Consider the following 24,836-nt stretch of genomic DNA (forward strand, 5'->3'; position numbering starts at 1 on the left):
GCCTCACTTATTTCCCTACTCTAAACAAAGTCACTGTAGGACTACAACAGACCCCCTCGGCCACACGCACACAGGCATACAGGCACTAGACATCTCCAAGTTAATTTAGTCATTGCAATGGAAAAAAGGAGGGGTCAACAGCCACATGTGTAGAAATAAAGGTACGTTTGTCCTCTTCTGTTCCAAAACTTGCATTTTGATAGCATTGAACACAGCGAAGCATCATGGCGTCAAACTCCAGTGCACATAAGGGTACAAGTACTTAATGAACCAGGCTAAAAGTGACTAGCAGACGCTAGGATACAGCTAGAATCGTACCAAGTTATCTCACTTTGCATATGACACTAAATTTAATAGAAAAGTAAAGATGAAAAATCTTTATGTTTCAAGTTTACCAACCAGTTTTTTGTTCCACAAATGAACGAGTTGCTTATTCAGTTTCAAATAAGATCACTGTTACCTTTTTCCTAATGAAACATTTACAATAAAACTGATAAAAAAAATTTAGATATATTTAATATCTCTCTGCCTTCTTTCTCCTAGAAAGTCTGATCACATGTACCACAAAATCATAGTCACTGTATTAAAAAAATGCAAATATCAGAGCATTCTTTCCAAGTCCCTCATTAAAAATCTAATTAAAATTACAATTAATTAACATTTTTGTTAGAAGTTAAAGGCTTAGCAGAATCCTGAAAGAGCTTCATATTTTAGTTAGAATCAAACAATTCATCACAGTTCCAAAGGACAGATTAACAAAACTGAGTTGGATTGGCCCTTGCGCAAAAAAATACTTCTGCTCCTGACTAATGCAACGGTCATCTCATGTCTTCTTGTTGTGGAGACCTTGCCAGACACCTCCTGTTTTCAAGAGAGTATTTGGATGGGAAAGTTCATTATGATATAATGCAGCTGCTTGATTCTACATTGCATTGCATTTGCCTCTTGCTATTTGTATTTCTGTTTGCTAATGGTATTTCCATTTACAATTTTTTTTTTTTTTATAATTAGTAAAACTTGTAAAATCATGCACCGGAATAAAGCGTGAAGAGCTCTGCACATTTGACATGTCAGAAAAAACACAAACACAACCTTTTTTTTTTTTCCTGCCTTCACCTTCCTCCTTTCTTTGAGATACGATATGGCTTAGCAAAGACTAAAGAAAAAAATTCATATCAAAATAATAAAGGAAGACGACTGAAAACTCATTTTGTCGCCTTTGCAGACTACACTGATTACTTGCATAACTCCTGAGGCACAGAAGTTTATTGCTAGAAAACCCGTACATGCAAAAACGCACACAAGGAAGTTCTCTGGTAAGCCCCGATTAACAGCGCTTACAGGAGCCGGAGTTCACAACGACAGAGTTAAAACTTCCTGCAGGTATAGTAGGCATCTTCAGGTTACTAATCTGAGGAAATGCAGTCCAGTAAGTGCAGGAAATTATCATCTCCGACAACCATACTCAGCAGGCGGCCACTCAAACAGCAGTATAGCTAGGTGTCATCCTGTCTCAGAATAAGCAGTCCATTTCTCAGGGATTCGACTCATACAGTACATGACATACAGAAAGACTTCATCAACTACAATGAGCATGCACACCTAACACGCAGGCCGTAGAAGGGCATGACCATGCTGGTCACTGGGGATACCAGCATGCAAGAATGAAACTCTCCCACATCTGTGAAACATAAATCCTACAAAGTATCCTTGAGACCGTGATAGCATCGCTCTTTCTGAGGCAGATACTGAGCAGAAGTTAAGAACAGACAGGTTCAAACCTCCTGATTTTGCTTATTACCCACAGTATAGCTCATGGACTAATCCAGATTGATTCAGAACCATTACTAATGAACCTAGACTTTTAACAAGTTTTTTTTTGTTGTTGTTGTTGGGTTTTTTTTGGGTACCTGAGACCTGACAGAAGAGTTAATGGATGGTGCTGAAACTGCATGGAGAATACTCTTTTCCAGGCTTCTGAGGAAATTCACTTGTCAGCAAAAAAGTAACTGAACCTTATTTCCAAAAAAAAAAAAAACAACCACCAACGACAACAACAAAAAACACAGTTAGGGCCAGGGAGAAGTGTTAGGCAGCAAAGAATCCCCTTCAGTACACATGCTGATGTTCAGAAAGAATGTCCCAGCCTGAAAGAACATCTAGAGGATTGATGCTTTCAGTGTAAGAGATCAAAGTCCTTTCAAACATTGCTAAAAAAGAGGGTTATTGATCATAAAATCCACCAATATCTGACAAATCTTCAAATTCTATCTAGATTTGCCAAGGAAGTTCACCTGAGAGGTTAACTGAACATCAAGACAGTTTGTACCTAAAGCTCTCAAACCTACTCATTTGTGGCAGGATGTCACAAGCATTTCATCTTGGGGGGCAGGAGGGGGAGAAATCTGACAGTTGTCATAAGCAGGCTGTGCCATAAATTAATAGAAGAAAGCTTTTCAATAGATATCTTTTCTGTATCGTCAGATGAGATTCTGTGGCAACAAAAAGGAGAGCAAGTGTCTAAGGTTATGCAAGTTGGTATCATGCACACTGCAAAACCCATGTAAAAGTAAAGGGGATGAGTCAATGCTCTTTACATCATTGAATCAGGCTACATGGAGACCCTTGAATGACAAAACCTTTATAAAAGGATGATGTTTCTGAAGATCTTACCAATGCAAAAAGACTAGAAGAACACTGAACAGACAGTTGAAGCAAAGAATAGCTGCCTATACAAGCTAGAGAAGAACTTCCAGTAGAAAAGATATATTTGCTAGTGTCTTCTCTTGCAGAAAAGGAAACGATAACCTGGAACTGACATTAATGCTGTCCAACAACTCACCATTCCTCCTCTTACTGACCAGCCTGTAACAGTTATCGTTCCACAGGAATAAAAATCCCAGGAAGAGAGAGGAGCCCATCAAAGTCTACTAGTTCACTGCAGCTCCAAAAGAATTTAGGTAATTAAAGGAATATTCCCCTAACACAGGACAAGTTTTAGCACATTGAGAACTACATACATATGTCAGAAAAGAGCTTCTGGAATATACCAGCAGAGGTGTAGCTGCTCACAAAGGGCATAAGCTATGCACCAATTCATTATGTAACACAAATATTGATTACAAATCAAGGTGAATAGCATAGCATTTTAAATGGCAAAACAATACTGGATTAGATGTTGCTGAAGATGCACTGTTTTATACCCGTTGAGAGATATGCACCAACACATCAGACAGGCTGCCAGTTTTGGCATCCTTCAGGGGTTGGTGATAGGACCTACAACACTGCTCAAGATCTCCATCAGTGACTTCGATGGTTGGATGGAACGCACTCCTCTAGTTTGCAGATGACAACAAACTGGGGGAGCTGCTGATACATTAGAAGGGAGGGCTGTCACTGAGAGAGACTTTAACAAGTTGAAGGAACAAGCCAACAGCAATTTCATGAAGTTCAAAAAAGACAAATGTAAAGTCCTAAACCTGGGACAAAATAACCCCCTGCAATAGGACAGGCTGAGGACCGAATTAGCAGTTCTACAGAAAAGAGGACAAGTGTCCTGGTGGACACGCTGAACGCGAGGCAGCATCATGTCTTTGCAGCAACAAATGTTAACAACAAAAAGGACGGCAGCAGCACGAGTGCAGAGAGCTTGTTCAGGGAAGCAATCATGTTCCACCCCCTTGGCACTTGTGAGGCTGCTTCTGGAAATACCATGTCCAGTTTCGAGCTTCCCAGTACAAGGGAAATACTGGGAAACTGGCATGAGCACAGCACAGGGCCACTGAAATAGTTATGATGCTAGAATGGGCCTCAAGCAGCCTGACCTTTGAACTTCACCCTGCTTTGAGCAGTGGGTTGGAAAAAGTGACTAATCTAAATTATTCTCTAATTCTGAAAAAGAGTGCCAATTACTAGCCACACATTCAAGGGGAAAACAGAAAATCTCTGGGATTTAGCCTAACATATAGCTGGGTCTGTAAAACTGGGTCAGTACTTCAACTGAGCTTCCATTAGTTTCATTAATAAATTTATATCAGTTCTCTGCCAAATACGGTCTTAATAGTGAATCAAAATGGGACCCACGCAAGGAATAAGGAGGAAAGTCCAGGCATGATATTTGAGCAATTTCTCAACCATGGTCAGTCACATTCTTGCTCAGACCTTTCCTCCTCTGGTGAATTTCCTTGCACATTGTGGATAAGGAGGAAAAAAAAAAAAAAAAAAACTTAGTTTAGGTGCTTTGAACCTCAGGTGATCTGTGCTGCACAAAAATCCAGAAAAACCTTCATTTGACCTTCTTTGCCAACAAAAAAGGTCTTTGACATGGTCAGCGATTTAGCTTCTTGAGTTTCATGAACACACTTGGCTGTTCTGTCACTTCTACAAAGGTATCTGAGCTCCAAAAGGGTAACTGTAATGCTTAGAAAGAAGTCTACACAGTGTAGGTATCTGCTCCTGCAAAACAGCTAGCTGAAAAAGAACCCTATTTGTGAATTCACCTGTTCCAGAAGTGTTCACACCACGCTTGCATGGATGACGTCAACCTGTACGAACATGCACTAGTAATAGAGTTGTTCCCTCATAAGTTGGAAGACTACAGACCATAAAACTTCCAGGGCGTGCTAGAGCTGTCCAGCACACTGAAGCAACCTGAGATACCACACCAGATTCCCCCGTATCTTGCTTCAGAGTAATGGGCATCCTAAAGCAATGAATGCTGAGGCTCTGGACAAAAACTATACTGAGTGCTCAGTTGAACTGTGTTGCACATGTCTTAGAGGTGTCTGTTAAATGTTCAGCACCTGCTGTGTGTATGATGAGCTAGATCTCGGCACAAAAAAAAAAAAAAAAATACATAAAATAACTCTGGGAGCTTCTCCTGACAAGCACTAGACATTAAACCATAGCGAAGACTGGCACAGCACAGAATTTTGAACGAGAACTTGCCACAGAGCTACAAAAGCACATCACTCCTTTACCTTGCAACAGCAGCAGACTACGTTACACCAACACCAGGAGATAGCCGGTGGAAGAGGATTCTTGTCACACACAAGCCTTCTCGGACACGTACACGCCCATGACAGATCTGTACTGCTGCTACTGTGCACAGCTATTCTTGCACACGAGCAATGTACTGTAAGGACGATGGGCAGGCAAGTCATGAAGCATTACAAAGGCTGTGAACATACTGTTGTCAGACTCCTCACGTCACTCCACAACAGCAAAGCCAGATTTTACCTAGATACAATGCCCTACGTTTTGGTACAACATTCGTTCACCAAGGCATTCCATTCCACTTGCATATCATCGCTTTCCCCTCACTCCCAATCCACACACACACATAGTATAGACTTTAACTGAAGTACTAATTTTTGAAGAGTTGACATGATTCTCGCCAACACAGATGAAAGATGCATACTCAGAAAATCATCATGGAAGCCTGACAACAGTACATAGAAAATGCATTTTGTACAGACCAAGTACACCCAAATTCACATTATGAAAACTGATTTCGTTTTTTCTTACTAAAAGAGAAGACAAAAGGATTCAATTTTGTACTAAAAGTTTTTTTTTTTTTCCTTTTAGACTAGCGTTATGCAAGAAATCAGTTTCACACTATAGAACTTCACTATATTGTTTAAAAAGTGAAGTAGTGAATGATTTGTAAAGTATTTATTCCCAAGCATTGTAAGAGTATAGCTAAAGAAATAATGTCATATTAGAGTGCCAGAAAAGCAACCACACTTAGCAGTGGTTACACATGGAAAAAATTCTACCTTCTCAGTTGAAAGGATGCGTAAGAAGTATTCTGGTAAACTCATCCATTTATATGTCAACATCTAACACAAGTTCCAATGGCAATGCGATTTGAAACTATTCGGACATTTTTGGAAAGTTATATTCCATGAAAGAGTGTTAACATGCCTTTCTAGTCAAGCATATAAAGCCAAAACACTGCAGAGCTCTATCAAACTGCAACCCAATCTTCACACAAATCTGGTTTTAGTCTGATGCAGAAAGATCTAAGAAAGAAAAACACTATCAAGAGCTAAACCAATTACTTTAATTATTGATCTCAAAGTGATTCAGACTTAGCTCTGCCATTAATTTCAATACACTTGCATCAAACATCAATGCAGTTATACCCAAGTCTGATTTGTCTTTGAAAAAGGAAGACATAAAATAAAAGGTCACCAATTTTTTGATATGTTACTCTAAACAGGACATTTCAAAACTCAAATCCTCTTCATTTCTAGCAAACATTTTGTCTATATCAGGACACACCAACATTAGAGCTGTTCAAGTATCTGATGAAACAGAAATGGGCAAGCTACTTTACATTTACCACAGTTTGCAAAAAAAAAAAAAAAAAAAACACCTTATTGAGGAATAATGCAGCAAATCCACATTATCTTACTATTATCTTACTTCAAAAAGTAATGCCCTAAAGCTACTAAGTACATGAAAGCCATAAAAAAAACATTTCATTAATTTGCCTCTACTGTGAATGCCCCACCATAGGTACCCCCATTGCTATTTTCCCAGGGAAAAACCCTTTGCTGATGCTACCTTTCTGCCTGCAGCTGTGGAGAGCCAAAGTTAGGAAAAAAATCAAGACTGACAAATAACCAGGGCAGCATTGGTGCAAACTCTCCCTTCAATTTCCTGCAGAAGCAGCCTGCAATTTTATGGCACTCCGCGTAGATACAGAAGTTGCTCTACTTTGAGAATATGCCAAACACTATGCCTGTGAGTTCAAATACAAATTATCAATGTGGACATGATTTTACATGTCATTTGGCTGATAGCAACGTTTATTAAATAGTACTGGTTTTTTATTTAGAGTCTGAACACAGAAATAAAAGTATTTGCACACCTGTAAGCTTGAACTCAAAGCTTTTAAACAAAATGAAGTCTAGTTTTGATTTTTACTAACCATCAAATGCACAGTCCTGAGTAATGACTAAGCTTAATGACTGGGTATGACTAACACTTATAAATAATTAGTGCTTTCTCTCCCCCTCCCCCCTCTGGAGGAGAGAGGAAAGGAAAGAAAACCAAGTGATACACTGGAAAAAAGAAGAATGAAGTGAAATTAGAGCCTGAATTTCACGGTATGAATGCTTGCCTCTTTTTCCAATCCACCCTCAATACTACTGCAAACATGACGTGCATCTTCATCAAAAAGTAACAGCTCACTCCTCGTCCTTTTCTACTAACTTCTGCACAACTTAGCCACTTTTGGCCTTCCTGCTCCTGATCTTTTCTTCTTACTCCCTCAAAAAAACCACGCTCAATCTCTTCCTCTGGCTCTCCTGCCACACGCGCTGTAATTCCTCAGCACTGCTCTTTGAACTTCTGACTCATGTGAGCGGGACTGGTCCCACTTGTCCCACTGTCACTTATGTTCAAGGCACCTGATGCTCTAACTTGAGAGATGTGCTAAATTTCATCCTCCTTTACAGAAATATGCATTTGATTAATAATTTGAAGGAAGGCATGAAGACAGCTTGCTATAGTCTTGCATGCTCAAACCACTTAAGATAGACTCTGCATCTCATTGCTTAGTTTTTGTTTATACTGTTACCTAAAAATGAACATGTTTTGCAACTGAATCTATGTATTAATTGTCTGCACTGCATCTACCCTACGCTTTGTTCTGTGCAAAAGTACTCTGATGGCCTTTAACAGTTCTACTACTCTCGGAAGCATACACTGAGTTATAAGTTAGACTTTACTAGAAAGTCTTATCTGATTCAATACACCATCTTAAAGCAGTCATGTTTGTTATGTAAGATAATATTACATACTGATGTAAAGAAATTTTATATCATCAGTTGCCTAGGTATTGGTTACAATGCATTACATGCACTGTATGTTCATAATTTACATTTCTAAGTAGAGAGCTCTACAGAGACAAGAAGTTATCCAGCTTTTATCAATATACTTTTCCCAATTCCACAGAAGGAGCTTGGCACCTGAGTCAAACCTTGCACTAAATCCTGTACAAATATGGAGTAAAAAGATCTATCCCTGCGTAAAAGGATTTATATCTTATTTATGCACTTTGCTGAAAGTCAGCCTTTTATATTTAAAGTCTCAGTAATTTTCTCATCATTGGTAATATGGGTACAGAAATTCCTGTTTTTAAAATATTATTTCTATACTGACAACATTATCCAGCCAAAGGCTGTTTATATTTGCACAGCGCCTTAAGATCAGCTCTGCACAGGTCAGCCTCTACAGATCTCATGGCAGAAACAATACTCAGCTGTATCAGTTCCTTATAATTATCACTTCTTTCCTGAATACGTATTGATAAATCTATACCATCACATGATGACAATCAAGGATTTGATCTCACCAAAAAATTTATATCACTAAAAACAAACAAACGAACAAACTAAAGACCTAAATAAGGACTCAGGGACTGTCAGGGACTGTTACCTTGAACATTAGGCTAACGATACATGAAGACGATTACTCCAAGACAGAGGGCTCTGCAGTAAAAACTTGGCACTCTGTTCCTTAAGACACCTGTACCTCAGAAAAAGACCAGCATCACTGGAAAGAAATTACCATGGAACAGAGCTGTGGTAAAAATTTATAGATTAAACTGAGGTAAACTTGTCCTTTAAAAAAAAAAAAAAAAAAAAAGCCAAAACTCCTGAGCCAGTAGCATTTTTCTAGGATAACTCATGTGTCTGCGACCTCAGCAAAAATAAACGTCATTCAATTCAAAATATGAATGTTTACACTATATGCATATGTGTGTGTATATGTATTTATATTTACACCTGTTTAATTACTGCCTGGTTTGCCTACAGTTTTTGCACTTGATTCAACATTTCAGTTAGAGATGAGACCTTTTTGCCATAATAGTTTAGCAGTACAATCTCCAGCGTGGACACAACTTCTCAGTTCCAGCGTGGACACAACTTCTCAGTATAAAAGATGCCCACTGTATAAACTATTTTCTTATGAGACAGAAGTATACGGTGGTTGATAGAGCAAAAACTATATCCAAACAGGAAAGGACATACAACTTTAAAGAAACTTCTATCAGTATAAACTATTAACTATAACTTCTTGCATCTAGGCAAGACCTTCATTAGTTTAAAGACAAACTCAAGTAAATGCATAACAACCTTTTCCACAAAGACAAAGCCTGAAAATCCCTACAATCACACTCTCAAAGAAAAAAAAAAAAAAAAAATTCTGTGTAACGCATCAAAGGGAGAGCCACATACTTAGCTTTCAGTATCAGAAGCTCACCACGAAAGCTTCACCGATGTTCACAGAGCACACAACTACTTGAACACAAAAACATCTCTGTGGCCATGGATAGAGCCCTTTGCAACTAGTAAGCTCCATATACTCTCTGTAAGAGAGTTTGGTCTTCCCTCACATATAGCTGACAATACAGCTAAAATAGCTGCCTGTTAAGCACCTTTAAAAATTGCTTTCTTCAGCTGCGGGAAAAACAATTTTCAAAATGATTTTTTTCATGCAGCTATTTTGTTGAATCTTTTCTCATAAAGATAATATATCTAACAAAAATTTTTTTTTAACTTGATAACACCATCTTCCAACTGGCAAAAGCATTCTCTCTAACATTAAGCAATGGCATCAAATACAAGGAGCAGATTCAGACAGACAAAGGCGTTACAAACATTCATAAAGTTTCAACACACAGAACAACCCTGACAATAGCAGTAATTTTCAAATAAAAATGTTGATTTCAAATATTTCTGATAAAAATGCATACAGTAACACAATAAAATGTTCAACATATAGAAGTCACTTACAAACAGGATATCTAATTCATACCAAGAGTCTTAGTCTTTGATTACAGAGTTGTTTGTAAGAACAGATAGCAGGCTTTCTACAAGCCAGTCTCACATGTTTCTTAAAACCCACTTAAGGTAATATCAGCATTTTCAACTGCTTTCCTGAACTACTTAATACATTGTTAGGATTCTGTTTACATATCATTTCTCAAAACAGAGGACAAACAATAGTAGGAATTTCCATACACCAAAACCTTTCATTTGAAGAACAGTTTGTGATACCTACTAATTTGTGTCTTATCACATCAGTGCCCCAAGCCGTTGCATTTTCATCTTCCAATTCTAACTTCACTTCAGTATCCTGTGTTAGTAAATGATTCAAGTCCGGGGCAGCATCCAAATCTGCGGTCCTCAAATCAAGACATTGTACTTTAGAAGTAACCCACATAGATTTCCAGAGATGGAAAACTCGTTTAACTCACTAAACATAAAAATAACATGCAACTTGGTGCCTAGAGCAGCAGCCGGCAAAAATTTCTCAAAAGCAGCAATTCATTTGCTTTTGGTCATTGACCAACAGCCTTGATGATAAACCTAGTAATACCCAGAAACCCAGAAAGACCACAGTTCGAAGTGTAGGAAAGCATATAACACAAATCCATACCTACTCTTCCAATACAATAGTATTTTCCATAAGAGAACTGAACAATAAGTATTCAAAGATAATGGAATGCTTTCATAGCTCAGCTTAATGGAATCACAATTATATTCCACATTAACCCTTGCCACTTAAAGGGATGCCATCATCAGCTTGTGTAAAACAAGGCATTGGTTTGCCTCACGACACTCGTTTTAACAAAAAAAAAAAAAAAAAAAAAAAAGAAGCCCTGTATGTAACTCTCCCACTCTTAAGTTCCTTGGGGTACAAAGCTAAGCATGTAGGCTCTTTCAATTTTAAAGCTTGCAATAAGAACACAACTTTCAGTCTAGCAACATATGGCAGATCTGATGTAACAGATTTCAAACACAGTAGAATGTTCCTTTTGCTGATGCATGATTTGAACATAAAATCCACCCCTCACACAGAAGAGTTCTGCAGAAGAGATCCAGTTATCGCTCTGAAAGAGAGATGTCCCTTTACGAGCCAAGTGTAGGACTCCCAAGTTCTAATCTTGGCTCAGTATTGATTCCCTCACGGCCTTGGGCAAGTCAGAACTTCTCTAACTTTTGCTCTTCCCCAAGCTTTAAAGCAGAGTTCATACTACTTTATTTACCAGCCATGCAGGCACGTTGCAAGTATTAAGTTTTGTAAAATGTTTTTAAAGTAAAGCGTACTATAAGTACTATTATCATTATGCATTAGAGACATTATTTTTAACTGCCATGCCAACATGGTTAATAGGTATAATATTGACAGCACGCGCATAATACAGGGAAGCTATAATCAGGATACGTTTGAAAGACACTCCACTACTACTGATTATTCCTTCTGTTCCTTTCCTTACTTTTTGCATTGTGGAAGCCTGCAGATTTCCTCAAGTATTTATATTCCTTGTACCCTGGAAGTGCCTAAAGTAACATATTTCAAGTCAAAAGAAACGCAAAGAACATGACATTCAGTAAGGAAAAGTAATACAAATTGTTTTACAATGTGAAAAGATTGTCTTACTCTTTTTAGGCTGTCACCTCTCTTCTTTTTCTATCCACTCTCTTCTGCTTGACAATCTAGCACCCCAACTCCTTACTGAAGGAAACTGAACTACTCACGCAAAAATTATTTTCAGTGACTCCAGCTCCAAAAAGTATCACTGCTCAAGTCAAAAGGACCCGAACAAAGGCATTAAATAAAGCATTTGCTCAAGTATTTTTCCCAACAGAAGACCAGTATAATTGAGGTTTGAGAAGCAGGCAATAGGAAGCTAGAATCTTCCTTGGATACTTAATACAACCTTTAAAAAAAACAAAACCAAACCAAACCACACACCTACAAAAGTTAAGCTTCCATTTAAAACCCAGTTAAGTTTAAATTTAAAGAAAACCTTCAAGGTGTAAACTGATGTAGCCTGTCCTCCTCGGTCTGCTGATGTACAGCTCCAATGGCCCTACGGATGCCATTTGCTCCTAGAAAGCACCATCAGTAAGTTAAAACCAACTGTACAGCTCATTTGCATTAGTACTGTTCAGAACTCTGGAACATTCAATTTTTAAAAGAGCCCCATCAGTTTCCTGGTGCTGTAGGCTGGGCAATGACCCAATCTGTAGTTGCAACACTAATGGCACAGGAGATGCCTCAGAAAGCAAGTGACAAAGAAGTCTAGTCCCATCCCCTATCATCAGCTACTGGTAGAGGCACTTGAGGTTTGGAACAGCAATAAAGAAGTTCTGTCATCAGATAGCAGTTTTACTACAGCTGCGCAATTGCATTACTGCTAATGAGGACACTGGTCACAGACTCAGAAGTCAAAAAATTAAGTAAACTATAAAAACAATATATCCTATCCTATCTTTAACTGGGATTGACCGCCACCAAATTTTATTTATACGCAAAAGAATTTTAGTCGTTTGTGGGGAAGTCAGAGGGAAGTGAAGGTTTCTTCTAGATTTCCGTTTCACCTAAGCTAGTAGAGAAGGCTGTCCAGACCTACCACCCGCATATTGTTCTTACTGTATACCTACAGCACTCTCTCCAATCTGCTCCTTTCTTTAAAAAGGCACTTTCAAGATTATAATGCGATGCCTGCACATAAAAATATAGCAGAAGCTATATATATATATTTTAAAAATACACATACATAGCAAAATATACACACACAGATAGATGTGTGCGCGTGTGTGTTGTTGAGCAAAAACATAAAACATCTCCAAGAAGAGAAACCCAATCTTTGAACTCTGAAGTTGACAACACTGCTAAAGTAAGCATAAGCTCAAAGACTTTGGTTTTGAAATTGTACTACAGCACTGCAAGAGAAGATAGTATTTTGCAAAGGGATTTTAAAGCATACAAGTCAGTCACTTTACAAGATGATTCTACCACATGCCAGTGATGACCTCTAGACACTTCATGCCCTAAGATTAATCTCTGACAGCAAGAGTTCATAATCTCAGTTATACTCTTCCGCAGACTATTCTGAGCATCTCTAAAACATTGACTCAGGGTTCTGCTGTTAAGAAACTCACAGATTTTTCTGCCTCTTACTAGATCATTGAATACACCATATTTCAGATTATTACTTGAAGTACTTTGAAACAAAGAACTTGACTTATTTATTTTCAGTCACAGTTTCATAAGATGTTGCATCTATATTTAAAGTTCTACACATAGGAGAATCATACTTGTTTCCTTCCCATGTCTTTAGTAAAAAACTATCTATAAGGTCATTTTCAGACCTTCGTTACCCTGATCTGTCCAAATGGGCCATGAAGTTCCACACACAAGCTCCTGAAGAAAAGACTAAGTTTTCTTCTTCAAAGATATCAGTAATGGGAAGCGATTATTAACGCACAGATATTCTGAACAGTCCAGTTTAAGAGGAGATACACCAGATTACAGTAAGGTCACAAGAAACCATGGCCCATTAACTCCCCCAAAATCTCTAATTTGGTCAGATGATGTTTGTTGCACAATCAGCTTGATACAATACAATACATAAACTTACCAACGTTTTATAGCCTGCTTTTCATCTATGTGCAACGGTAACTGGACTTTGAAGAAATAATAAGTCAGGGTTTGAAAACAACTGCAATGCATGTGCTGCATAATAGTCAAACCTTTCATTCTAAGTTGTTATAAGTATTTGTGTCAAAAGCGACATGTTCAATGTTTGATCTCAAGCTATTTCATGAACTAAATCCTACAAACTGCTATAAACACACTGCTTTAACTTTTAAGCGTGAACTTGTACATGCAAATTTGATGCATACAGTAGATGCACAGCATACAAGCACTGCAGCTGCAGCTTCAAACTATCAAACTGCCTTTTAAAAATTTGGTCTATCACTCTGTAACTGGAAATATAATTTCAAAAGCATAATCATCTATTCTCCTTTTAGTATGAACGTATATGAACTCTACTAAAGATGAAAGCAGCCACATATGGCTGGACTTTCAAAAGTTCTTAGCCCTCACACCTGTGAGATGTTCATAAGAGCACAGCAGCGATCAGTTCTTAAAGTTCTGTAGGAAATACTTCACGTAAAACATTTTTGAAAGTTGGCTACTTCAGCAAGGTATAAAAACGTAAACTAAAGAAACTGTTAAAAATCTGTTCCACTGGAAAAAAAAATTTTTTTCCAATATTAAGTCTGTCCTATCATGTAAGAAGCCAATTTCCAATGTTTGTGTGTTCAGACATGTATACATTTTTAAAAGTTATGCTTTTTTTTGAATTTTTAGATTTTTTTTTTAAAGTGTACAACAGACAAGAAAAGTGCTTAATAAAAAAAATCCAAGTGTTTAGAAACTACTATATCGCTTTACTTTGACCTATTGAGACCTCCAAAAGAGCAATTTATGGTCCAATTATACTTAAGGACTGGCAACGCTGCTTGTAAGTGCACCACAGTCCAGCACGTTACAGTGGTTTGGAAACATCAGTTATCTGGAAAAATGGTCCAACTGGACATGACATTAGCATTTTTGCCCTAATCAAGTTTATAATGCAGTATTAGAGAAAATGCAGGTAATAGACTTTGAACCCGAAAAACCTTTTGATACACTGTGGCAATAAATAAATAAAATAAAGCTTTTCCTGTCTATCAACTTACAAGCTTCAAAGCAAACACTGGGATTTCAAGGTTCGAGTTTTACTGATGCTTTTTTAAATTAGCAACATGTCTCATTCCAATTATTCATACAGGGAATAATTTTCTATGTAATAAATAAGCAGAAAAAATTATGCCAGTTAGAACTTAAGATATACAGAATGGTTGCCAGAATTCATGAAACTACATGGCATCACACAGCACAAATAGTATATTACACAAAAGGACAGTGTGTAGTAACACAATATGGTTTCTGGTCTACCTTATGTGGCAAGTGCTTTGCTTTAAGGTTGGTGAGAAATCAATAGTGTTTTTTTTTTTTTTTTTTTACTAAGACCCATTGACATAGACAACATACACACAGCACTGATTTCATTAGGTACTACTAGTAAAATTTAATTAGTTCTTTGTATGCTGCACTGAAAATAATGAATCATAAGAACATAGCTATTACTATATATTATGAAAAAGATAGGAAGCTATCGGTAGGTGCACACAAGTATTTTCGGTTAAAAATGAAACTAGATACAAGCCAGGTTCAAAGTAATAGTAAGTATATAACCTTAAGCCTCCAAATCTAGAATATTTAAGGAGGGACAGAACAGTTCCCAGCACAGAAAGCTTTCTTACCTTGGCTTTAACTCACCCGTTGAGCTCAGGACTGGACTCCTTGCCCAAAGACGCTTAACACTAAGCATGATACTAGGTACTACAAAAGCTGCAGCCCTAGACACAACAGGGTGAGGTAAGGACATAGGAAGACTGCCTTTGTATTGAAACACCAATGACAAAAAAGATCATCAAAAGCTTCAAATCTCTGAGTTTGTAAGTCAGCCTTTGTATGTATTAAAGTAAAAGAGTGTAGTTTTCTTGTGTTGCATCTGCTGCTTCTCTATTCATCAGTGCTCCTTGTACAGTACTGAGGGCATGCAGGGACAGAGAGAACAGCGTACTGAGGTTGTATTAACTCCTGACAAAACTACCTTAAAAGTCAAAACGCATTATGTGAAAATGAAATAGCAACGTATCATTTGATAATGTTTCATTATCACACTGTGGCAATCTGCAGCTTCACCTAGATTAACATTGTAACGAAGATACCAGATAGAATGGTTTTCAATTTATTACTGTTCAAAAGAAATTTTGGTCACCTGAAATCATATACTTAGTAGTGGAACGCTACTATACTACTATTCAAAACCAGACAATTCTCATTGTTAAATGTAAAGCCTTTTCCACAATTCACAATTAAACAGCAAGACATCTTATTTGGACACTGTCCTCCCTGCAAGAAACACAGTCCCAAAATAAAATCCTCGAGCCTTTACTTACCTGGTGGTAACTGAAAATTCTGAATATTAGTTGGATTCTGAGGTGGCTGAGGCAAACGAGGTGCTAAAACTGTAGGAGTCAAAGTTGCTCTGATCCCGCTTGTAGTTGCGGTTGGAGTCCTTGGCAGACTTTGTGCCACTGTATTGGCAGTGCCTTTAGCCATTGCTGTGGGGGTGCCAGGAGCTGCAGGAGATATCCCACCAGGATTGGGAGCAACACTGGAGAGCCCAGCTTGCATAGTTTGCCCAATAATCATGTTACCCCCTGTAGTACTGGGCTGGCCACCAGTAGCCAGCGTCTGCTGTTGGGATACTGCCTGGACTATAGTTTTAGGAGACTCAGATTTGATGACCTGTGTGGCAGGAGCTGCTGGCACACTGGAACCAGACTGGCTGTTCACAAGCGATGTCTGGAGGGAAACTCCAGATCCCACAGTGGCTGTAGCAACAGCAGGAAAACTCCCCACACTGATGGTTGAATTGATCACAGTATTGCTCCCATTTTGAGTGGCTGCACCAGCTGCAGCTACTGTGGGTCCTGCTGTGTGAATTGGTGGCCTCACAAGCGTTACCGTAGGCCCCCCACTTCCAATGCTCGGTGGTGGCTGCGAGGAAATAACTGTGGGTGAGGAAGAAGATGCAGACGACACAGCAGTATTAAGGAAAGAAGTCTGGATGACAGTGTTGGAAGCTGATGGCAAAACAGCATTAACAGTATTTCCTTTTCCGACAGATCCAGGTCCATTGTTAACTAGAGGGGCAACAGCAGGTGCAGAAGCAGGGTTAGCAGTCACAGGAGTCCCGGAGAAAGCAGCACTTCCTGTGTGGTGAGAGTTCATCACCACATTACTCCCATTCAAAGTTTGCACTGTTGTGGTCCCAATCTTGCCATTCCTGGTGGACAAGGCAGTTGCCATCGTGCTGATAACCACCGATTTGCCCTGACTGAGGGTCCCTGGAGCAGCAGTAACTTCAGATCCTCCTGCTGCTGCAGTGGTGGTGCTGGTGCTCGTTGTGGTGCCTCCATCCAGAGTTGAGCTCTGGGACCTGGTGTTATGATTAATAACGCCTCCTTGCACTCCTCCTGCTCCTGCAACAACAACAACAAGGTTAAAAAGACAGAACGAGCAGGAGAAATCCAACGAAGACAGAATGTTCTCCCTCACCACCAAGTCTTCTTCATCTCCCAAACTGCCTGCCAAGAAAATGGAACAGAGTATAAACTGAAGAAGGATTTAAAGACGTTATCTTGAAGCCTCCAGTTTCCCACTAGAGACTGGTGGATTCAATATTAATTGCAACACTCCCACCTTCATCACCACAGTAAGATAAAACAGGGAAAACAGATTTGCTATGAAGTGAAGGAAGGAAGGAGGAAGGAGATCTTCTCTTTAGACCTCTTCCCCATTCTAGAGCCTGATATTATGTTTAGCAGCATGCCTGCACCAACAAGAGGAAAAAAAATAGCATTGGAAGACACATTAATAAGGCACATTCCCTATGCCCAGCAAGTTACGCCCTAATCCTCTCATCTGCTACAACGTTAAGTCAGTTAGAGCAGGAAGCTCAACAACAGCAAGATGCAAAAAAAGTGAAGGAAAAGAAAAACACCAGCCGGCCAAGATAAGGAGTAGTATAAGGTCTGGAGCAGGTTATAAGAAGACCTCTCCACCTTATTACAAAATTTATTCTTCTGGCTCTGAAGTTCCCACAGCCAGAGATGGTTAAAAATAAATAAATAAAAAGCAAGGCTGATTTTGAGAAAGGATAAGGTGATGTAGCTTCTTGTCCTGAATAATCCTCACGCCCCTTGATGAGGCCTGGTGTTATCACTAGTACAATCACAGACAGCCTGGGTCCTGGCCCTAAGGAGACAGAAATGGGGAAAGAATAGTGACAGACAGATACTGAGATGCATCTCATAAGGGTTAAGGAGATCCTCCTAGAAGAGCTTCATTAATCATGACAGAAGGTCTGTAATATCTTCTTACACTTCAGCAAGAAGAAAGAAAGAAAGCAAAAAGGGGGGGAGGGGAGGAATTGCAGAGAGATTCTGGGGAGACATTTTTTTTTTTTATTCCCCTGAAAAAAAGCTTCCCTCCATTCTCATGGAGGGAACCCTTAAGGCTGTGATTAATACCATCCCCCTACAGCCTTCACAACATGAAGGGAGGGAACAGTCACAGGTAGATGCTGGGGGGCGGGGGGGTGGGGGAAGACATTGTACAAGGTGGGGTGTTATGGCCTGAATTCCCCCCCCTTCCTGGGACCTAATGTTGTGACAACACCCCCTTGAGGGCAGAGGGGGAATGAGAGGTGTTGAATGCCCCCTCCAAGCCCCAGGAACAAGGGAGGGGGTGGGGGAGGCATATCCAGGCAGACAGATATGGGGGGGGGAAGCATTTTGAGGGACTTCCTCCCCTTGAAATCCCCCCTCGCTTCCTCCTATACAGGAAATAGGTGTCATGATTAATAACACCCCCTTGCACTTCAGCAACAGCGAAGGGGGAGGGGAAGGAGCATTTACACAGACAGCTAAGCAGGCGTTATTAAGAGGGAATCCCCCCCCATAACCTCCACCCCTGGAAAAGGAAGGGGATCAGTCACAGATGGCATGTGAGGGACAGGCAGCACCGAGGGGGTGGGCTCTGCCTCCCTCAACCCCAAGATTAATAGAGCCTTTTACACTCCAGCAACAAGGGCAGAAAAAGAAGAGGGGGACCGACAGAGTCACAGGCAGGCACTGACGGGTTATGATGTAGGGATACTGCCCCCACACATGATAAAACATCCTCTAGTAAGCAGGAGCGAGGAGGGAAAATAAAGGGGAGGGAGCACAGGCACGGATACACACCGAGGGGGCATGATGAGGGGAGGCTCTCCCCCGTATGATCGATACCACCCTTTGCACTCCGGCTCCTGCCACAACAAGACGGAGGAGAGAGGGGAAAAAGGGGGGGAAAAAAAGCAGTGAGGGAAGGAGGCAGCCGGAGCCGGGCAGTGGGGGGAGGGGAGGCCCCCTCTCCCCTCCGAGCCCCCCACCCCTGCCCATGTTACCTGCTTTTGTGATCTCTGGGGCACTGAGTCCCATCTTGCTGCTGCTGCTGCTCTCTGTTTGGACATTAGCATTGCCTCCTACTACTACTCCTCCAGGGCTAGGGCTAGGGCTGCTGCTGCTACTGCTGCTGCTCACAACATGGTTCCCCAGCAGCCCCCCAGCGGCCCTCAGGGGCTCCTGCGCCTTGTGGTGCTGGTGGTGGTGGCCGGAGGCCGCCAGCTGGGACTCCAGGGAGCCCACCAGGTCGCTCACCACCTTCTCATCCACCTCCGTGTTCAGGAAAACCTCATCCAGCAGATCCGAGCCCGCCGCCATCTTTTTTTTGGAGGGTTCCTGTGAGCTGCTCCCTCCTCCCCCCCCTCCCCTTTCACTCCTCCCTCCCTCCCCCCACCCCCCCCCACACACTCGGCCCCCCTTACTGCGCAGGCGCAGCCGCCTCGCCTCACATCACCGGCCGGAGAGGGATTCCGCTCGCCGCTGATTGGCCGCCGGCCGGGTATAAAAGGCAGGGCAAATGGCTGCGAGCTCTTAGTTGGGAGTCGGGCGGCAGCGGCCCGGCCGCGACGCGGTGGCGGGGCGCGGCGGCTGTGGCGGGCGGGGGCGGGCGGTGCGGCCGGCCGGCCGAGGCGCGACGGGGCGAGGCGCGACGCGGAGGGGGGCGGGGGGAGGAGAGGCGGGAAGGAGGGGGGCGGCGGCCGCGCCTCTTTGTCTGCCTCGGCCCAAAATGGCTGCATGTCTGCCCGCTGCTCCCTGCGCCCGGGTCTCCCTCGCCGGCGCCGCACACCTGTGCCAGCTGCGTGTAACTGATCCGCCGGGCGGGCGGGAGGGGAGGGGAGGGGGGGCGGCGGCGGCGGCCCCCGCGCCTCGCTGCGCCGCAGGCGGAGCCGCAGCGCTGCCGGCCCGGGCCGCCCCCGCCGCCGCCGGGTGCCGGCGGCAGGTAGCCGGGGCGCGGGGCGGGAGCCGCGGCTCGCAGCGGGGGCCCGGCGCCCCTCCCCGCCCCCCCGGCCCGAGCAGCCTGACTCAGCACGGCGGGCCGGGCCGGGCCGCGGAGGGGTTGGCGGCCAGCCCCGACGGAGCGCAAGCCCGGGAGGGGAGCTCGGCTTTCGGCGCCGGGGACAAACAAAAAATGAAAGAGGGAGGTTACTATTTTAAATAGTCCACTCCCCGCTCGGAGCCCGACAGCGTCAGGCGGGGGGCTGCTGCGCTGGGGCCATCCCGGCGCGCCCGCGCGCGTTAACGCCCCCGCTGCCGCTTAACCCTTCGGGGAAAGCCGAGGCGTTACAGCTGCGCAAGAGCCAAGAGCAGCTGAAGGGGAACCGCGGCGGCGGGGCGCGCTGGGCGCGGGCTGCAGGTACGCGGGACTTCGTGAGCGCCGCTCTTACAGTAGGAAACTGCACTTTGACCTCGTTGTGCAACCATCCTAAAGGAAGTAAATACACTTGAAGTAAAAATGCAACCCGCCTTTTAATATTTTCTTTTGCTAGGCGCTGTTTCTCAAGGCTACCGAACGGCTGGAACAATACTGACGGACAAATCGTGGCAGGTCGTTTTTAAAGAGGAATCAGGTTTAGCATGATAACGCTTCTTATTGCAGTATGATGAGTTTTGCTCTGATGTACTGGGAATGGGTGCAATTAAAGACTGGAGTTGTGTTGCAGTGGGATCAGACTCGGCACCTGCTAATGCGTTCCTTAATAATGTCTAGAATTTACTGTCCTGATAGCTGACTTAAGACTGCAAAGATGGAGACTGGTAAGAATAAGAGCTGCAAGTTTTCTGTGAGACTGGATTGCTTGAAATAGGTCAGAGACAAAGTATTCTTTACTTAGGTTTGCCTAAAGTTGGGCGTCAGTGCTTCTTATATTTACAGATTTGTGGTGATCACTTGCACTGCTGTAACGTGAAGTAAATCATGTTATTAGCTGTAAATCATGTCCACTAGCTGTCCTAAATGATGGGGAAAAATACTGAAATGCTGTCCCATATCTTACCCTGCCCCCAAATCTGTGAATGTTCCCACATGAGAGAAACTCTTTGCAAAAAGCTCAAAGAAAAAACAAAATCAGATAGGTATTTTGTTCTTAATGTATGGGCCTCAAATAGTAGTGTAATAACTTGAAAGTTTTAGAAAACTGCTTATACTGAGGGATTTGCAGTTCTAGTTACTTGTGTCCTCTTCTCACCTGCAGTAGCCTTCTGCAGGGTGAGTTGGAATTACAACAGCTAGCCCTTCCTGAGGCTCTAATCGCTTCAAAAGGACACATCGCTAGGAGGGACGGCCTAGCTCCTCTGAGAAGTTATAAAATTAATCTTTGTTAAATTATTCTTGTTCTCAAGCCTTCTATACTTCTCAAAGCTTTTCTCGGTCATCGCTCAAAATTCAAGGGAGAGAAGCAAAGAAAATGCCCTTTTCCTCTCTATAACTTTTAACTTCCACTTCATCCATTCTGACCAAATTATAATGCTTAAAGTAGCTGCAATTTTACTGATGTTGTAGGTCGTGTGGCCCATTTCTTACAATGCAAGAATGCTTTGTCAAGCACAGTGGTGCCTGTGAATTTGTCGCTGCTACAGTCAAGCACATTGCTAGTTTTTGGCCACGATTAAATTCTATAAGCTACATACCAAAGAGCTATCTAGAATAGAAGTCTGTTCAGATCCCCAAAACAGAGAGTTAGTCTACAGCTGCTCAAATCGGTTATTGAGGTAAACAGCTAGAATTCAGCGGAAACAGCCCAAGGGTGACAGAGTCACTGCAAGTCTTTCTTTCACAGCATCTCAACAGGAGTATAGTGCAAAGTTGGGCTGCAGTGCCAGGAAAAGTGATGAAAAAAGAGAGATGGTGACATCAGAGATGGATTAAATTATCAAAGGGCAGTAGCAGCTAACATAAAGGATCAGAGCAGGCTATATTCTTCTCCTGCTAGTTTTCTAGGACAACTGGAATGTAGTTTACAGTTGCATACCAAAGTAGAAAAAAAAGTCTAGAAATCTTTATGTCCTTGTTCTGACACTCTCTCTAGTATACCATATGGCAATATCTACCACATCAGGTAAGCAACCTTACAAAATTACAAGAACAACCGAGATGCATTACCACTTGCACATTGTAAGTGTGCAGGATACATTACTAAATACTTTATCTTTTCACACTTATCTGTCTCTTGTTTACCATTGGAAGTAATTTTCTATATGTGATTCCTCAGGGTTGGGATTCTTTCTCACAGAATGGCCGAGGTTGGAAGGGACCTCTGGAAATCATCTAGTCCAACCCCCCTGCTCGAGCAGGGTCCTCTAGAACATATTTCCCAGGATCGCGTCCAGGTGGGTTTTGAATATCTCCAGCGAAGGAGACTCCACCACCTCTCTGGGCAACCTGCTCCAGTGCTCTGTCACCCTCACAGGAAAAAAGTTTTTCCTCAGGTCCAGATGGAACTTCCTGTGTTGCAGTTTGTGCCTGTTGCCTCTTGCCCTGTCACTTGGCACCATGGAGAAGAGACTGGCCTCATCCTCTCGACAACCCCCCCCTTCAGATCCTTGTACACATTGATCAGGTCACCTCTGTCTTCTCTTCTCCAGGCTGAACAGGCCCAGCTCTCGCAGCCTTTCTTCACAGGAGAGATGCTCCAGTCCCCTCATCATCCTGGTAGCCCTTCGCTGGACTCTCTCCAGTAGTGCCATGTGTGTCTTGTACCGGGGAGTCCAGAATTGGACACAGTGCTCCAGGTGAGGCCTCACCAGGGCTGAGGAGAGGGGCAGGATCACCTCCCTCGGCCTGCTGGCAACACTCTGCCTAAGGCACCCCAGGAGACCATTGGCCTTCTTGGCCACAAGGGCACATTGCTGCCTCACGGTTAACTTGTTGCCCACCAGGACTCCCAGGTCCTTCTCAGCAGAGCTGCTTTCCAGCAGGTCAACCCCCAGCCTGTACTGGTGCATGGGATTATTCCTGCCTAGGTGCAGGACCCTGCACTTGCCTATGTTGAACTTCATGAGGTTCCTCTCCGCCCAGCTCTCCAGCCTGTCCGGGTCCCTCTGAATGGCAGCACAGCCTTCTGCTGTGTCAGCCACTCCCCCCGGTTTAGTATCATCAGCAAACTAGCTGAGGGTGCACTCTGTCCCTTCCTCCAGGTCATTGATGAATAAGTTGAACAAGACCGGGCCCAGGACTGACCCCTGGGGGACACAGCTAGCTACAGGCCTCCAACTAGACTGTGCCATTCACCACAACCCTCTGAGCTCTGCCATTCAGCTAGTTCTCAGTCCACCTCACTATGCACTCATCTAGCCCACACTTCCTGAGCTTACCTAGGAGGATGTGATGGGAGACAGTGTCAAAAGCCTTGCTGAAGTCCAGGGAGACAACATCCACTGCTCTCCCCTCATCTACCCAGCATGTCCTCTGTATTCTACAGCACGCCTATTTCTGTTTTAAATGCTATAAAAGAGCAGCTAACATAAGAATCCTAGTAAATGGGTTACTGGTAATTATAGGTGTTGGTGTAGAGAAAGGCAGACTCAACCTCCAGTAAATGCTGTATATTTCACCCATCAAGGATTGCATCAAAAGATCTTGAATGTTATAGCCAAATGCTCTCTAGTGTCCCTAAAGCATAGAGGCAAGTAGGAGCTATACAGAAAAATGGAGGACTCTCTGTTCCCTTAACCTGTTCTTTTCAGCATTTTAGTATTTAAATACTTAATTCATTCTTTTTTTTCCCTTTATAGGTAGACTATATAGATTATGGCATGGAGACGGTGTCTCAAGACACAAGTATTAATGCAATTCTCTTTCTGTTTTTCTAAAAACTGTTGTTAGCCTAGAACTCATTACAAGAACATCACCCAGAGGAGACAGCAGTATGGATGATGATGATAAGGGACACAGCAGAGAAACCTACAGCTCATAAATGGTTCAGGAGGAGAAGGGTAGTCATTTTTGGTTGTCTGTACACACAACTTTTGTGAGACTTAGCTGACCAGTGATAATACTAAAGTCCCATCAATAAATGAATGGAAAGACTGGTACTGTTGTCCTTCCCTGCCCCTTTTTCTGTTCCTTACCCAGTGACTGATAATTGGAAATGATGAAAGTTGGGTTTTAACTAGCAATAGCTTGATTCCACAAGTTCCAGAAGAATCTTAGAGAACATTTCCCAGAAATTCCAGTTTGGTTCTCATGTCTAAGGTAAAGGCTTTATATTCAACCTGTTCCAAACCAGTAAACATTTCTCAAATTTAGTTATTGTAACTACATAAAACTTACATCAGGACATTTCAGGAACTAGTTGGTGCCAGTGGAGAATACTTTGCTGGTCACAGACAGGACTGAAGTAAACTAAATCTTCAACCCTCTGACATTTTCATAGACTTGCCATTGGATTATGGTCTGTTTTCAAAATACATGCTTACATGTTTTGTTTTATGAAAGCCTCTGCATTTTACCTAGCAACAAGGGAGCACGCCTCTATCAGACTATGTCCCGTTGCTATCCATGCCCCAGTTTCATGGTGCTGCTCGTTTGTTACAGAATTTAGGTTCTGCTGCTGCAGAAACACTTTCCTTCCATGCTTCCACGTGTGTGTATGTGTGAGATTTTTAACTCATTTCCAAAATGTTTCAAGGAGCTTAGGAGATCTATGGACAATTTCAGAAGTACACAGTGTCAGGAGAAAGAGACAAAAGAACGGAGTCCTGTTTAAAGGTGATGCAGTGCTAAGCAGAAAGGCCTAGAGTTTGACAACCTGAAAGACTGCATGCAGATTTTTCTGCAAATGGCAAAAAGTGTCAGTCTGGAGCAACAAATGTTCAGCAAAACCAGCAAGACTTTATATGCATCCGGAATACAAAAGTTTGACAATGATTTGTAGGAAAAATATTCCTATGTAAGCATTT

General features: G+C 42.2%; 1 protein-coding gene and 1 long non-coding RNA gene across 9 annotated transcripts in view; one reads left to right on the forward strand and one right to left on the reverse strand.

The window, feature by feature from the left end:
- TAF4 (TATA-box binding protein associated factor 4) overlaps nt 1-19,324 on the reverse strand; it is a 40,668-nt gene extending 21,344 nt beyond the window's left edge. The window contains exons 1-2 of the mRNA XM_009670660.2: nt 18,941-19,324; nt 15,885-16,973 (exon numbers count right to left, since the gene is read on the reverse strand). Coding sequence (XP_009668955.1) covers nt 15,885-16,973; nt 18,941-19,256 — 1,405 coding nt within the window. The 5' untranslated portion in view covers nt 19,257-19,324. The remainder of the gene's footprint in view (nt 1-15,884; nt 16,974-18,940) is intronic.
- A 39-nt stretch (nt 19,325-19,363) lies between these two features.
- Nucleotides 19,364-23,969, forward strand: LOC138061551 (uncharacterized). Of its 8 annotated transcripts, none has more exons than XR_011135386.1 (5): nt 19,364-19,437; nt 20,426-20,506; nt 22,148-22,265; nt 22,521-22,667; nt 23,761-23,969. It is a non-coding gene; the product is annotated as an uncharacterized lncRNA (long non-coding RNA). The 8 variants fall into 8 exon arrangements; XR_011135387.1 differs by having other exon boundaries at nt 19,393-19,437; nt 20,426-20,484; XR_011135380.1 differs by lacking the exon at nt 19,364-19,437 and adding an exon at nt 19,602-19,740.
- The last annotated feature ends 867 nt before the right edge of the window (nt 23,970-24,836 follow it).

Source organism: Struthio camelus, chromosome 18 (genome assembly GCF_040807025.1).
Source record: "Struthio camelus isolate bStrCam1 chromosome 18, bStrCam1.hap1, whole genome shotgun sequence".
Classification (NCBI taxonomy): domain Eukaryota; kingdom Metazoa; phylum Chordata; class Aves; order Struthioniformes; family Struthionidae; genus Struthio; species Struthio camelus.